The sequence below is a fragment of the Oryzias latipes genome, chromosome 4 (assembly GCF_053564925.1).
Source record: "Oryzias latipes strain Hd-rR chromosome 4, Olatipes_Hd-rR_3.1".
In the NCBI taxonomy this organism is placed as follows: Eukaryota; Metazoa; Chordata; class Actinopteri; order Beloniformes; family Adrianichthyidae; genus Oryzias; species Oryzias latipes.
In genome coordinates, this window is record NC_136240.1 from 13,902,394 (window position 1) to 13,917,199 (window position 14,806).

The 14,806-nt window shown below is 38.8% G+C and overlaps 1 protein-coding gene across 1 annotated transcript in view; it reads right to left on the bottom strand.

Moving 5' to 3' along the window:
* Window positions 1-14,806, bottom strand: part of nr5a2 (nuclear receptor subfamily 5, group A, member 2) — a gene marked incomplete at its 5' end in the record, with an annotated part of 66,562 nt that overhangs the window by 27,172 nt on the left and 24,584 nt on the right. The window contains 1 exon segment of the mRNA NM_001104828.1: window positions 2,275-2,394. Within this exon segment, the coding sequence (NP_001098298.1) occupies window positions 2,275-2,394 (120 nt within the window).

The following is a 14,806-nucleotide window of genomic DNA, read 5'->3' on the forward strand; positions in this document are numbered from 1 at the left end:
ATTTTCCTTGAGAATGAAACCTAAGTCTCAAAGACACACTTTTCTCAAGTGAAACCACATTTTATTTATTCCCAACATTTTTTTAAAGTACTTTCCAAAGATTACATATTGTTTCAGGGAAACAATATTTAATCACTTGACTTATATCTTCTCTCCAAGTTGACTTTGTGTTACAAAATATTATGTATCGTTTGCTTGTGGTGCAAAACCAAATCCAGCCCAAAATTCGTGCACCAATTACGCCATTTTAACATGATATGTGCGCTGTACACACAATATAAAAGCTATACATACGTAAAAAGTCAGTTTGACATATGTGAAACAGTACTGGAAAGCCACAAATTTGCAAATGCATCAAGCAAAACTCACGCACAATTGCGTAAGATATAAATAATAATTGCGTATGAACTATATGTAAAATACCCAGAAGCCGCTTAATTTTCATCCGACCCAAACATTTTGAACAGCTAAAAAAACGAATTTATATAAGGACCTGTCAGCCCAAACCCTCGATGGACATCTGTGCACATTGACGAATAATGAATGCAAAGAAACACTTATGAATTACGTCTATCATGCATGTATCACGATAGACTGAAATTTCATATGTGGAAAATGTGCAAAATGTCCGTAGTGGTTGTGTGACATAGCCTTAAGCATGGGTATGCTCAGTCTTTCCGAATATGACCATAGAAAATTATAATTTTTTGTTGATGATAGATGCTGTTTTTGTCCAGTTTTAATATAGACAGTGCTTAGGTTTATTCTAAAACACAAGACACACCGGACTATAATCAATTTTCTCCTGTGTTGTTTTTATTTAAGAAGATTGATGGTTGGATTGAGATGGTCTGCGAACCACGTCCAACCCTCAGGCCATATTTTGCCTGAGTGTGTTGTGGAGCTTCTCACAGATAGCAAATTACAGACTAACATGGCCAGGGTGCAGTGTGCGTTTATCTAAAGCTTCTTGGTGTGTATTTGTGTGTGTGTGTGTGCGTGTGTTTGTGCAACATTTGCTTTGGGTGATGCCTCCTCTGTGGTCTAAATATCACTAGTATTATCGCTGTGCTGTCACCCCTGGCCAGGCAGAGAATAATAGGAGATAATGAACTGTTCAGAGCCTCACACGCACACACTCACAAACAGACACACACTCCTCAACACCAGCTGTTCATTAACCAAAGTATGCAAACGAAACTGCTGACCTCCACCTCCCCTGACTATAAGCCCCCTCCCTCCTCTTGTTTCCCCTCTTTTTCAAGCTGTCTCATCCGCTTCAACTCATCATTCCTTCTTTATGCCTCCTCAACTCCTCTCTTTTCTATATTTTAATTTTCTACATTGTACCATTTTCTTCTTATGTCTTTTTTTAATTTATTTTTATCTTTTTCCTTTTCTCTACATCACTCAACATCCTCGTTTTTTTCTCCTAATATTTTTTCTCTCTTAAATCCTATCTCAAATAATTCAGCACTTAAAGTACAACTTATAGACACATTCTTACTCTTAGAAGTACGGCTGCCTGCTTATCATAGGTAACAACTCTCCACCTATTTGGTAAACCTGCCTGACCTTGTTTTCTTTCAGAATTACGGAATGAAAAAAGACTCCCCTGCACTCACAGGACATGCACTTCACTTCCTCCAATATTTATGCATGCATCTTTTATTGCAAAACATTTTGTTAAAATGCAGTGTTATGGAGAGAAAGACAATCTATAATTTATGACTTTTCATCTAGCTACCAGCCATGTGATGGGTCAGTCTCATAGTCAGAATGCGGTGTTTCAAACTGTTGTGTCCACTTGTCTGACTTGCTTATAAATGTTTGCCCTTTTGATAATATGAATGCTTAGAAATCAACTCTTCTGTGTTTTGGCTTTGTGTGCTTGAAACCAAACAAATGAGCAGCCAGCATCCTGAAACATTGACGAATTTTGTCAGGGCCTCAGGCGTTGGCTCCCATAAACTTTCTCAAAGACACCAGTCTAACACAAAGGCACAGATTAAGCACATTTATTATCCTTTTGCCTACTTGCAATGCTACACCAAATCTGTTGGACTGTTTTATTTATTTGCTGCTACGTGTACAAAGAAAGGCAGATTCAACTTGTAAATTTACACAATAAGTACAATATATTCTTTATAAAGTATGTATCGTGCTTGGTAGTGACAACAGTTAAACTCAGAAGTAAAAAATAAAAAATAGAGTGATTGGTGGGATTTAAAAGTAAAAAAAAGACATTTCCCTGGTGGGCTATCACTGACTCACCTGCTGGCCTGTCACTAACAGTATGGAGCCCTCCTTTGCATGCACCACCTGCCGGAAAACATGGTCGAGGATGAGGAGCTCACTCCAACAGTTCTGCAGCAGCTTCATCTGGTCGTCCACCTGGTTGGAGTGGCATAGAAAGACAAAAAAAAAAAAAAAAAGGGAAACTCATCAGCTCATCTGTTTGCTTTTCTTCTTCAATACAGCTGTTACAACACTTTGTTGGTGTGGCTGAATGCAGTATCCAAACCTGTCATCGCTGCAGTTTGTATAACTGTCAGTGCCCTTTTTTATTAGCAGTGTGAGAGAAGCTTTGAAGATAATGCGGAAATATGTGACAGAATAACCTGTGAAGGTTTGAAGAGTTTACTTACAAGTGTTCAACTAATATTAACATTTTTTGCCTTCATCGCGAGCTTTGGAAAATCCCTGAAAATGATGGATAAATGATTCGGCATTCAACTAAAACAGGATTGTGTATCTTGGAAATAAAGGCTTACATCAGGAAAAATATATTTTTTGGCCTAAAAACTGCTCAAAACTTAAAGCGCAGACAGTATGTCAGCCTTAGCAGCTTGTAAATATCACAGGCAGCTGTGTACAGGGCAAACTTGCTCACAGGTCAATCGCCATTGATTGGGTGCATGTTTTTTTTAAAATCTTTCACAAAGCTCTAAAGTCCCCAGCACTAACTCACAAGCATTCTCATGTGAACCTTTCCACACACCCAGTTAAGCACTTTCGCTATGTGTTTGATTTAACAATGTTTCCAAGTCTGTTTGCCCATTGCCAGGAGTTTCTGAGTGATTCCACAGATGATAATGATTAAGTAGAGGTTTTTTTTTTCTCCCCCAGAATGCCAGCCGCAGCCTCCCAGGGATCTGTCAGATGAACTTGGGAAGCTGACACAGGTGAAACGGTGAAATTGAAAAACAAAACAACCTCCTCTATTGTAACAGCTCATCTCTTCCCATGCCCATCTGTGTTAATCATTATCCAGAATAGTCAGACAGTCAAAAAGGGCCGAATTGAAAAGAGAGGAATGAGGAAAACTGCATGTGCGTCTATCCCCCTTTGACCCCCCCAGTGGTGGACAAACATTGTGCTCTTTGTAGCGTAATTGGGACCAATGTGGGCACGTTGGTGTGTGAATGACTTCAGGCCTGTGGGAACTGACAGTGTTGATCGTCGCCAATGTCAACCACTTTCAAGGTAAAGAATGTGGATCGATGGTACAATTTTGTGACAGAGGCAGGTGCAGCTTAAAGACACCTGAAAGGAATGTTTTTTTTTTGTGCTGTCTGGAGATTGTTCAAGAACTCATTTGTTGAATTCAGATGACCTTAGGTACTCCTGTAATGTCAACAACTGTAACTATTCTGAAAATGTCAAGCAATTTATCACCTACTCTAGCATTTCTTTGAGGTTGGCAAGGTCTCAAATCAAGTTAGATGTTTTGACTACTGACTAAGGGTTGAATTCGAACCATATCTATTGACTCTCCAGGCAGACATAATAGCAGACAACACTGTGATGGAAGATGTGAACAACTTTAGAAGTTATAAAGAGTTTTGGGTACAGTTTTAAAATGTATGAGAACAGATCTTGTAGAGGCTGCTGTAATAATACCCACTTTTTTTTTAACACATTTTTTTTTTTGCTAAGGGTGGCAGTGATTACGTCTTCATTAAGTCCTATTTTCCTTTTTAGTACACCTAAAAAGGCTGTTTTTTAGTGAAAGGTGATATCAAATAAATATTAGATTTTTTCTAGTTTTCCTGAAAAGTGAAGCACAATCGAAAAAACGTATTGTACAGGAAATTTGTTCACACCAAAAAAATAAATATATATATATTTATCGTCATAATAATAAAGCATAAATAAAAAGGTAAAGTGTAGTGTTTCAAGCAATTTATTGCAAAATACACTATGACAAATTTCATTTTTTATTAGTTAAAAAAGAAAGAAAAAGAAAGCAGAACAAAGTTCCTTTTCTGACAGCATCATATTCTTTTTGTCACTCCCCTCCCTATACATCTATTTTGTGTGTCTCAAACACAAAAGTAGAGAAAAATTCAAATGCCTTCATTAAAGCCATAAGACACCACGGATAGCCGTCAAAGAAGGGTGATTTCTATCCTCTGCCCTGATCCACTTCTCTTTGCGCCTTCATCTTAGGATGCTGGAAACGTGTGTGTGAGAGTACATGTAAAGCAAAGGCTCTTCAAAGTACCACTGCTTGTCACTGGTGCTGGCAAGTGTCGGGGTCCTCATCAAAGGCCTGTCCTGACTCTGCCCGCCTGGAAGCTCCTCTCTGACAAGAGGCCCGGGCCATCAAAGGGGGGCAGCTCAGAGGGGATGACGACGGATGATAGCAAACCAGATGAGGGCACGGGACACCCGCTTGGAGGACGGGGACCGGTGACAGACAGACAGGAGTAAGGGCGGACTAGGGGTTTGGGTTCAGCTCACTGACCTTTTAAGCACCAGTGACACGAGCCGTTTCCCTGACAAGCTCTTCCTTTGCTCTGTCAAACAAGCAGAAGCGGAGGCGCCTGATCTTACAAGATGTGCTGCCTGCTCGCGCAGATAGTATAGAGTCTCTGACGTGGAATTGATGACTGCTTTGTCTTGTGGTTTCATAAAAGCAAAAAGGCTGATTATCATCTCTGTGTGAAGAAACAGAGACTGACTCCTCTGTGATATGGTATGGCAAAAATGTACTAAGAAAATAATGAGATAATGAGAATTAATGAGAAAAGCTACAGTACCAATAAAACTTTGCAATCTGTGCAGATATTTAATACTTAGTTAAGGAAAATTTAGAAAAGATACATTTTTGTGTCAAACTGTTTCAGAAGATGTTGACACATGAAGAAAAATAAGAGCAGCAATTATAATCCAAAAATGCAAAGTGCAAAAGTAATGCACTAGGATATAAGTAAAGTCATTGCCATACGAAATGTGACGTTTGTTAAAAACCAATGTTTTTTTCTAATTGGGTATCAATGAGCAATGTACTTCAGTTTTCAACCATCATTCACTGGTGCAACTGTCTACCTGGCCATGACCTAGCTTAAACAGAGTGGCTGTTCTACCAGATCAGCTATGGAATAAAGCATAAATAAAATACATAATTTCCAGGACAATAACTGAAACTTTTGTTGTTGTTGCAGGAGACCTGTCCTTGAATGAAGCAAACCCGTTACACGGATTTAGATACTTTGATGCAAGACTCTCCAGAAAATGCTTCAAATGAGTTTCAAAATCCACATTTAAGCTTACTTTTCAAGGTATGATCTATTTATTATTTAAATATCATAGCTCATCTTTAGATTTCTGGAAGAAAAAAGCACAGAGAAATTCTAAGGAGGAACTACTACTTCAAGCAGACAGCAATGAAAAATACATATGCTCCAAGAAACCAATTTACCACCTTTATGATCGTTCAGGCGAGTGGGATCAATGCCCGGATCAATCGCTTAGCCCATAGCTTTTGTTCAAAACCACCGGCTGAGATTAATGGAATTTCCCAGAGAGAGAGAGGTAGAAAACCAAGGAGATGTGTGTTGAGAGGGAATGGAAGTGCCAGGCATGGAATGAGAGAATGAGAAAAGACTTGAGGTATACTGAGAAAATAAAACATGGAGATTAAGAGCATGTGTTCCCTTCTTATTCAAGAAAACGTAAATTAATTAGAAATAGAACATTCTAATGCAGGCTAACAAATGTAATGTTTATTCATAGACCCCTGCTAAGAGTACAGCAATTATCATATGTGGAGTCAATGTACTAGACCCCCACCCCCACCCCCTTCCTACCTCCCCCTTCTTAGGCCGGATTTTGGTCTAGAGCCACAAGCATTGTTAAGCTTCGTGGGCTTTAACGAGAGTACACAGCTGGATCTGATTTTAATAAGTAGCTCCATTTTTGATGTAGCCTAATGAACAGATTAATGGAATCTCCTTCTGTGGATTCTTAATGAATGAAGAAAAACATATTTTTATTTATTTTTCCTATTTGCAGGAAGGAGAACACACACACAAACACAGACTGGGAATTTATCTGATGACTCAAACACAAACAAACGCTTCTATCTTTCCTCGGTCTTTGCTGGAAGAGCATCAATGCCGTCTCCGGGTACTACAGGTGAGATTTGAAGCTCACATCAATGCGTGCACGTCTCCACCAGCCAACCTTTGGTGCAGTCCCTGTCTTGGCATCTGTTCGCCTTGAGCCAAACAGGCTCTGTATTCACCTGGGAACGGGCTTTAATTTACCTAGAACAGCGCCTGTTGTGTTTTAAGTGTTGCAAACACTTAATTATGCTGTGCTTGTCAGTGCACTGTGGCTCGTTCCAGCTTAGTTCATTAATTTAATCGAGGACTCAGTGTGGGGTATCATCACCCACAATAACATTCTGATCATTTTTAGTCATTTGAATAAATTAGCTAGAAAGGCATCACATGTCCTCGAGTGGTCAGGGCACCTAACTGTGAAAACTCATGCAACCCAGCTGATAAAATCCTGCTGTAGGCGTCTTTTTTTTGTCCAGTTCGTCCATCCTTTGGATGAATATCAAACAATTTTGGAGTCTGGTTTTATTTTGAGATCAGCAGATTTCTTTGTAAAATGATCAAAGGCAGCTTCTAGTTTTTAATGAAATGTGTCCCCATAAATTAATTATTTGAGTAAAACAATAAAAACAAACAAAATAGAATTAAATTAATGAATAATTTCAAACATTCTTAGAATTCTGCTAGTTTTAGGCGTAGAGTGGATGTTTCTAAACGCTCCTAATGTTGCAGAAGCTAGGAAAAACTGAAAACAGTATTTTCCCTCCTTATTGGAACAAAATCAGCTCTCACTTATCGTGGCACATACTCCATTTGCACCTCAGTCCTGTGGCTTGGTGATAAGAATGCTGGGAAAAGGAACAGGTGACAGGTGGCATTGCTGCAGTGAGAGGGGGCTGCATGTTAAGGGGAGGAATGATAATACTGACGATGATGTACGAAGCAAGCAGTTTATCAGACCACAGAAGTAAACGGAGGATAAAGCAACAAGAGTCTGCTGTTTACCACTGATCCACCTGTTGTTTGTCTTTCCGAAACTATAATTTCTGTCAATTCAACGAACATTTTCAATTGTTTTCCAAAGGAAGAACAAAATAATGTAAGTTTAAAATGCAGTAAACAGGAGGAGGGTGGAGGTTGTTGACCTGACAGTTAACCACATTTTTTTTAATTGGATGAGCACCTATATTGTGACATTCAGCTCACTTTACTTCTTTTTATATTCATTTAGTAGCTAAATTAAACAAATATGTATTTAAAAACTGTTTAATGTGGATTATGGGAACTGCATGCCACCAGCAGCTGTTTGTTGGTGGGGTGCAAAACTGATCCAGCAGATCAGGTAAAGAAGAATGATTATATGATTATCTTCAACTGAGCCCACAAATGATGGTTTCATTTATACTGTCATTACGGCTCCAGTGGCAATTGAGATTCCACATATGTAGCCTCAGAAATCTTCAAGCATGACACAACAGGTCCAGGATCCGCAAAAAATTATCTACAATTCTTTTGTTTAACATTTTTCTTTAGCAAAATGTTCATTTTAGTTTTTTAAAGTTTAACCAGGGTGCTTTGGTTGTTATAGAAAGCCTTTTGGTGGGATTTAAATAAATGATTTAAACTGAAAGAGAAACCTTTCAGCATTTTTGTTATATTTGGAACATTTAGAAAATGAAAAAAGTTAAAAATTACCAGTTTTTTTAAAGGTCTTCTGTCACAGATTCACTCAGTATAAAAATCAAAGCATTAACTTTTCTTTTAGCAAACCCTGCAGACCTAAAATGGCATCATCCAAGTGGTGAGAAAACCAAAAGTCAAAAACAACCAGACATCCAGCAGTGAAAACACATCAAGCAAATCTAACTATGGCCAACAGTTTGCAAAGACAAAATAACACAAGCTTCTGCTTAGAAATACTACATGTTTTACAATACAAAACATAGACATGTGTCTCTCAAATGCTATAAATCTGATCTGAACCTTTTGCTTAAACCTGTTTACATTTTATATTTCAGGGAACACAACAATATTGCAGTTTTTTCCTTGCTCAAAATTTTGAGAGAGAAAAAAAATCAAGGTTGTTTCTTGTCAGATTTGATAGTTCAAATGTTTTTCCTTTATTCTCTGTCGGTTTTTTGCAGGCAAATCAATGAATTTCTTTTGTAAATTAAACACAATGAAAAACGTTTTTTTAGTATTGTGTTCTTGGATTACATGACACTAACAGATTGCATATGCTGAGTTAAACATTAAAATGTTTGAAACAAAGATTTTTATCCTCTGAAGTTGTGTTTACTCTGAGAAAACAGCTCACTACAACCTTTTCTGCTCCTGAAAAGTCACAGACTTTTTCACAGGCAGAACATGCCTGCAGGAGTTTGTGTGTGTGTGTGTGTGTGTTTGGCTGCCGACTGCATTTACTCAGTGTGTGCTGGCCTGAGAGCACAAATGCGAGCGAATGAATGCTGTTTTGTATGAGTGCGTGCCACAAGGAATTCTCTGTGTCTGAGTGTGTTTTCCATGAGTGTGTGCACGCCCATGTCTGATCAATATTGCTGAGGCATGAGATTGATCGGTTCCCACGGTGACCACATTAACAGACTCTAGAGGCTGACCTTTCACCCTGAGGAGACTGCATTTGATTGGGCATACTCTTCCTCTCTTCACATCACCTCATCAATCTACTCAGCCCAACATTTTTTACTTTTGTCGCAGACATGCTGTAGTGAAGGTAAACAAAAACACAGGCGGTAATTGGGCATGCCCTCTGTCCTTCCTTGCCCATGGTCGTTTGTTCTTTTAGCCCCAGCATCATGTTTTTGCCCTGAGCTGAAACAAGTTGTTAGTCTAATAAGGCTATCTGGTTTTGGTTAGGCCTCACCTCAAAGCACAAAGAAAACACCAATTGGAAATGGCATGACTGCACACTGAAAAAAACAAGTTTGCTTTGTAAATATTTAGATAATAAATGAATAATATAACAAAGATGCTCTTAGAATAAACTTTATATGGCGTCTCCGAGAGGTAAAAACTGTCATGAATTACCCTGGCTAAAGTTAAGTTGTTTGGTCTGTATGAGCACACATCTCACAGACAAAAACATCTATGAGAATGTAAGAGAAGCGTGCCACTACATTCACGAGGAAGTAAAAACAAAGTATCTCTGTGGGTCTGTGTGTTGCAGCGGGAAAAACATCTTGTTTTCTCAAGGACACCGATGATAGCAACAAGCACTACTCTCAGTTTCAGACCAGTGCAGGGATTTCAGGTTGACTCAAGCATGCCCAAACTTTCCTGTTCTGTTTTTACTCAATGCATATTAAAAAAAAAAAAAAAAAAAAAAAAAATCAATACGACAGGAGAATGGCTTGGTGAAAGGCCAGGCTTGAATTTAAATCTGATTTTTTTTTATCTTCACATGGATTCAGAAGTTAATGCTATGAGTCTGAATGACAAATTAAAAGAAAAAATTCTACTCACTGCTGTAGAAAATGTTTTCTGGTGCATTTCTGTGATATATTTGAAGACGTTATCTCCGTCAAAGAGTAAAGGTTGAATACTAGTCAATACAGAGTTGTTTTGAGCAATCAGCTTCATCCTTTAATGAAACATTTATATTCCCTAGAAGCTGATCTCTTCAGTATATCAGTGCCCTCTTAAAGAAATTTGTGTTAAAAGAATTGCTTTTTAAGTACGGGATAAATACAAATATATGCAATGGTCATTTAACAAAAAATAACAGGTTATGTTTGACTTTTTAGCTCTGATGTTACAGAAACGGTCATCTTAAAAAATAAAGAAAGAAGCTATTTTAAAGACCCACTCCAATGAATATGTCTACCTGTGTTTTTTAAAATGTTCTTGTGGCCTTTTCCTCATGATGGAGGACATATATTAAGAAAATTAAGCTTAAAACTGCCTTTTTGAGTATTTCTTTAACTAAACTGTTATGAATCAGGAGCAGATGAAAAAAGCAATGTGTTGGAAAAAGCTTGTAGTTGTGACGTAGAAGCTACAACAGCAAGTTCCCTGCTTCATTCTGATCGATGGATAGGTTTGTAGATGACAAGATCTATGCATATCTTCATTTTCTGCGTCCAAGCTGGCATTTGGCTCAAAACTGTACAGCTTGGATAGCTCTGATATTGCTTGCCATTTTTTTTTTTGCACTGGTAATGTTAGGATGCGGGTGTAAGGGGCTGTAAGCTAGCAGAAGAGAATATAAACAAAGGGATGATGGGGAGTAGAGGTGGGCTTACTCTGCACCAACAGTCCCGCCCACAACTCAGAAGCAAATTTCTAATGAACTATCGCCGCTCTGCAGAAACTGTTTTAGAAAACTATACAGTTTTTTTTTTTCATTTTGGCTAAAAACGGGATAATCATCATTAAAAGACCACTGGGAATGCTTTAAAAAGTTCAAAAGATGATCGTATTGGGACTTCAAAGATTGCTGATCCATAATTTTAAAGTAAATTTGCAAAACCTAATCAAAGTGAACATTCACAGAATGGATAGGTTAAATTTTCATTTTGTAGCAGTTTATGATAAACAGTGTATTCTGTGGTGATATCTTGAAAAATACACACAAAAGTAGGTTATGAGAAAGTCATTTATTCGAAAAATAATTTCTTTAGAAAGTTAATCCATGGTTGTATATGGCTTAGAGTCAATACGATTTGTTTTGACACTATGTTTTCAGGATAGGTAGAAAAACCCCACCACACACACACATATGGGCACAAAAAGAAAAAAAAAAACACACAAACAAAATCTTAGGGCTTAGAGCTAAGAAGCTATCAACTAATTATCAAAAAGACAGAGAGGCGCTAATCAATTATTCACATGAACATTAGGCCGCTAATACACTCGCAGCCCAGGGAATGGCTTCTCCCAAAAGTAATCTTTCCTCTTTCACTCAAAGACGCAACAGACACACTTAAATGCAATAATGTCAAGACCTTAATACTTACACAAACACACACTTACAAATCTTTGGTAATAACATCCATACGTACACACACCTTACTCCTGCTGCTCCGGACTCCAACCTACAGACCTTTCTCTTTTATCAAACGCAGACAGAGAAAATGCCTGTTGTCCAAATGTTAAGTGAGTGCTACGGCTTTAGTCTACGAGGCTCCTGACTGGGGTTCTGATCATGAAAAATCCTATTGATCCATCAGCACTCCTTTACTGATTCCTCCGAGCACACAAAACAACATCACCTAGAGGTTCATCTATCAGGCAATCCGCAGGAGTTTAAACTTGGCTTTTGGATTTTTTTGCTTTGCAGTTTTTGAGCTACAATTTCTGACTTGGTGGTTTTAAGGTAGGGTGTGAAAAGTATAGATTTTTAAATGAATTGTAATATAGAGAAACATTAAATTGCATGCCGGGATCTGCAACCCTTGTGCTATCCTAGGCACTTTAACATTGGGAGTGGGGTCATCTAGACCCACAAGACAGTGCGCTGAACCTTTATTTTTTCAATGATTTGTGATCTTCACTGATGTCCATGGATTACATGAAGTCTTTCCACCTTTATGTCAATGTAAGGGTGGGGTCATCTAAGATAGCACAAGGGTTAAGATACTACAACAATTAGACCTGTTCAGGGTGCAGCCCAACACTAGCTGGGACAGGCTCCAGCAACCCCATAACCCAAAATAGAATTTAGTGTGACTCAGGAGGTGGATGGATCTATTACAACAACAAACATGAGTAAGAATTACTTTATATTTACATGGGGATTTTTGTTTTAACGAGTTTCAATCAAACCGCATGAATTTATGGACTGATTTTTTTTCTTTTTTGGAGTAGACTATAAGAACTGGTCAAAATTGCTGTCTATCTGTCTATCTGTTAAATTAAAAAGCATAGAAGAAACACAAGTGACAAACAAGACTGGAGGCTACAGCTTAGGGTTTAACATTTTGAATTATTCAGTGTAGATCCTTATCAGCTCCTTTTTTACGTCATACCCTGCCACCCAAACACGTATGTACTAGGGATACCACAATTCTCAGTTTAACACCGAACCGTATGCTGGACCATTGAATCGAATCATGGGGAAAGTGAATCGCTATATCCCTACAACAAACCACTGTTTACATTGACAGTATCAAACACACATGAGACAAACTTATGATTTATTGTTTTATTAAAAGTTACTTAGTATAAGCCAACCAAAAGGTTTTTTCACGTTGTTCCTGGCTTATTAGCAAATAAAAAAAGAGATTTTTCCTCAATTTTAAAGTTTTTTTTGTTGTTTTGCAATAGATCATAAATCCAACCAAAACAAAACAGACCAAAAAATTGAAGTTTGAACCAAATCATGGGGAAAGTGAATTGTTGCATCCCTGCTATGTACCCATAGACACAGATGTGCATTAAACCTTGACGCAAACCAGAAGACTGAAACTGCTTTAAAATGCAGAGACTGGCGCTGTGGTGTTTTCTGTCTGAGAGATGGGGAGACACAAATTCCCATTAGCATGTGACGCTCTTGGCTTGTTGTTCACTGTTATTGCCTTAAGGAGGGGGAGGCATAGAGGGGCTTGGGTGGTGATTTTTACAACAAACAGCAGTAAATCGATACCCAAATGTGGCCCAGATCAGAGATAACAGTTTTTGATGCGCACATTAAATATCTGTATTATATAATTGAGCACTTCCGTGTGATACATAAAGCACCCAACTGCGAGGCGGATCTAACTCACAGTGCTGCAGAACAGATGGATGCTTCTCCCTGAAGGGTATCTCCAGGCCTACTCTGACATGAGCTGCCATGAATGCATCTGGATTAAGGGAGGGATGCCTCTCCGTGGTACGTTGCTGCAGGCTTGGTAATGCTGCTGCACCTGATGGGAACTGCAGTGCAACATGTGGTGTTGTAAAGCTCTGGTCTGTGAACAAATGAAACTGTGGTTTGCCACCTGAAATCCTTGTCTATCTTGGTTTTCGTTCAGGATTGCTGGTTCATTTCTAGGATTTTAATGTGCCTGTCGACACCTTTTTCAACAAGTCTCATTTTGAAATTTTTGGTTTATTGCCCTTTAGTGTTTCGGCTTTCTTGAAAGTCCCACTTTATCCCCCTCTGAGAGGGTGCAATCCTAAAAGAATACAGGCCTGTCACAGCTAGTACCATGCCTTCATTCCACATGTATGGAATCGTTTACGTGTGGCTCCTGCCAGCATTGCAGTTATAGCATTTGTGGAGGAATTAAAAAATAGACTGACAGGCTTCGGGGGGAAGAAAAGAGAATGGTGTGCGAGTAGTAAAAGCTCCCAGTCGGGTGTAAAAGAAAGTTGAAAAAAAAAAGAGAGGAAAATTAAAACCAGCAAAAAAAAGACGCACAATAAGCAGAAATAGAGAACAGGTGTCTTTATCCCACTTTGTCCAAAGAGCCAAAGCCATTTTCTCAGCAGGGTTTCTGTTTGGCGTGCTGCCCCAATGAAATTTCTCGCCCGTCGTCACAATACAACCACGATGTCTAATGTTACCCGTATGTACTGAATACATCAGTCATCAGTGTGGTAGTTCAATCAGCCGCCTTACCAGTTGAATATAAATACCCCTCCACCCTTAAAGTGTAAAACTATCCGACTCTGCTCCACTACTGTCTTATCTATTGTCTCCTGGAACCCCTGACCCCACCCCATCACCTCAAAAAGCTTCCCCACTCCCTGACCAGAATAGACAAGCCGTAAATAAGCATCAGAAATAGACATCGGGAGACAACTGTTGACAGCCCGCTGACAAAAGCAGCAAACACTGCCGCAATCTCCATACAGGCTGAATTACATGCACATAATTAAGACCACACAATATGGGAACTTAAGAAACATGGGGCCACTGGTTGTGCTTGCCATATTTTCCTAAGAACAAAAAGCACATCAATGTTTTCTATGTGTGCATATATATATATATATATATATATATATATATATATATATATATATATATATATACCGTAATTTCCGGACTATAAGCCGCTACTTTTTTCCTGCGCTTACAGCCGTGCGGCTTATTCAGTGACGCGGCTAATTTATGGATTTATTTGGCGGCCGCCGTGTACGTATTTTCGGACACGGTGAATAGTTTGAATTCTCTAACACCAAACACAAGCCATTTGTTTTTTCAACACACCTCTAAGCAGCCAAACAGCATGGAGCTCACTTCAGGTCTTAGACACTTCAGTCATGGTTCCACAAAACGAAACACGCATGCCCGGCCGCATCCCAGAATCCTTTGGTGCCATTAGACCCAACGTGCACGTGATCGCCACTACAATATGATGCAGCTTTCAAGTTAAAAGCAATTAAAAGCAGCGTGAAAAAATCCACCATCACCAACGGGTTTGGAAAAGCCGGTCAGCTGCGTGACGGAGAGAACAGCGCATGTGGGAATAACATCAGCCTTTATTTTGTCGGGACACGACTGGAAACAC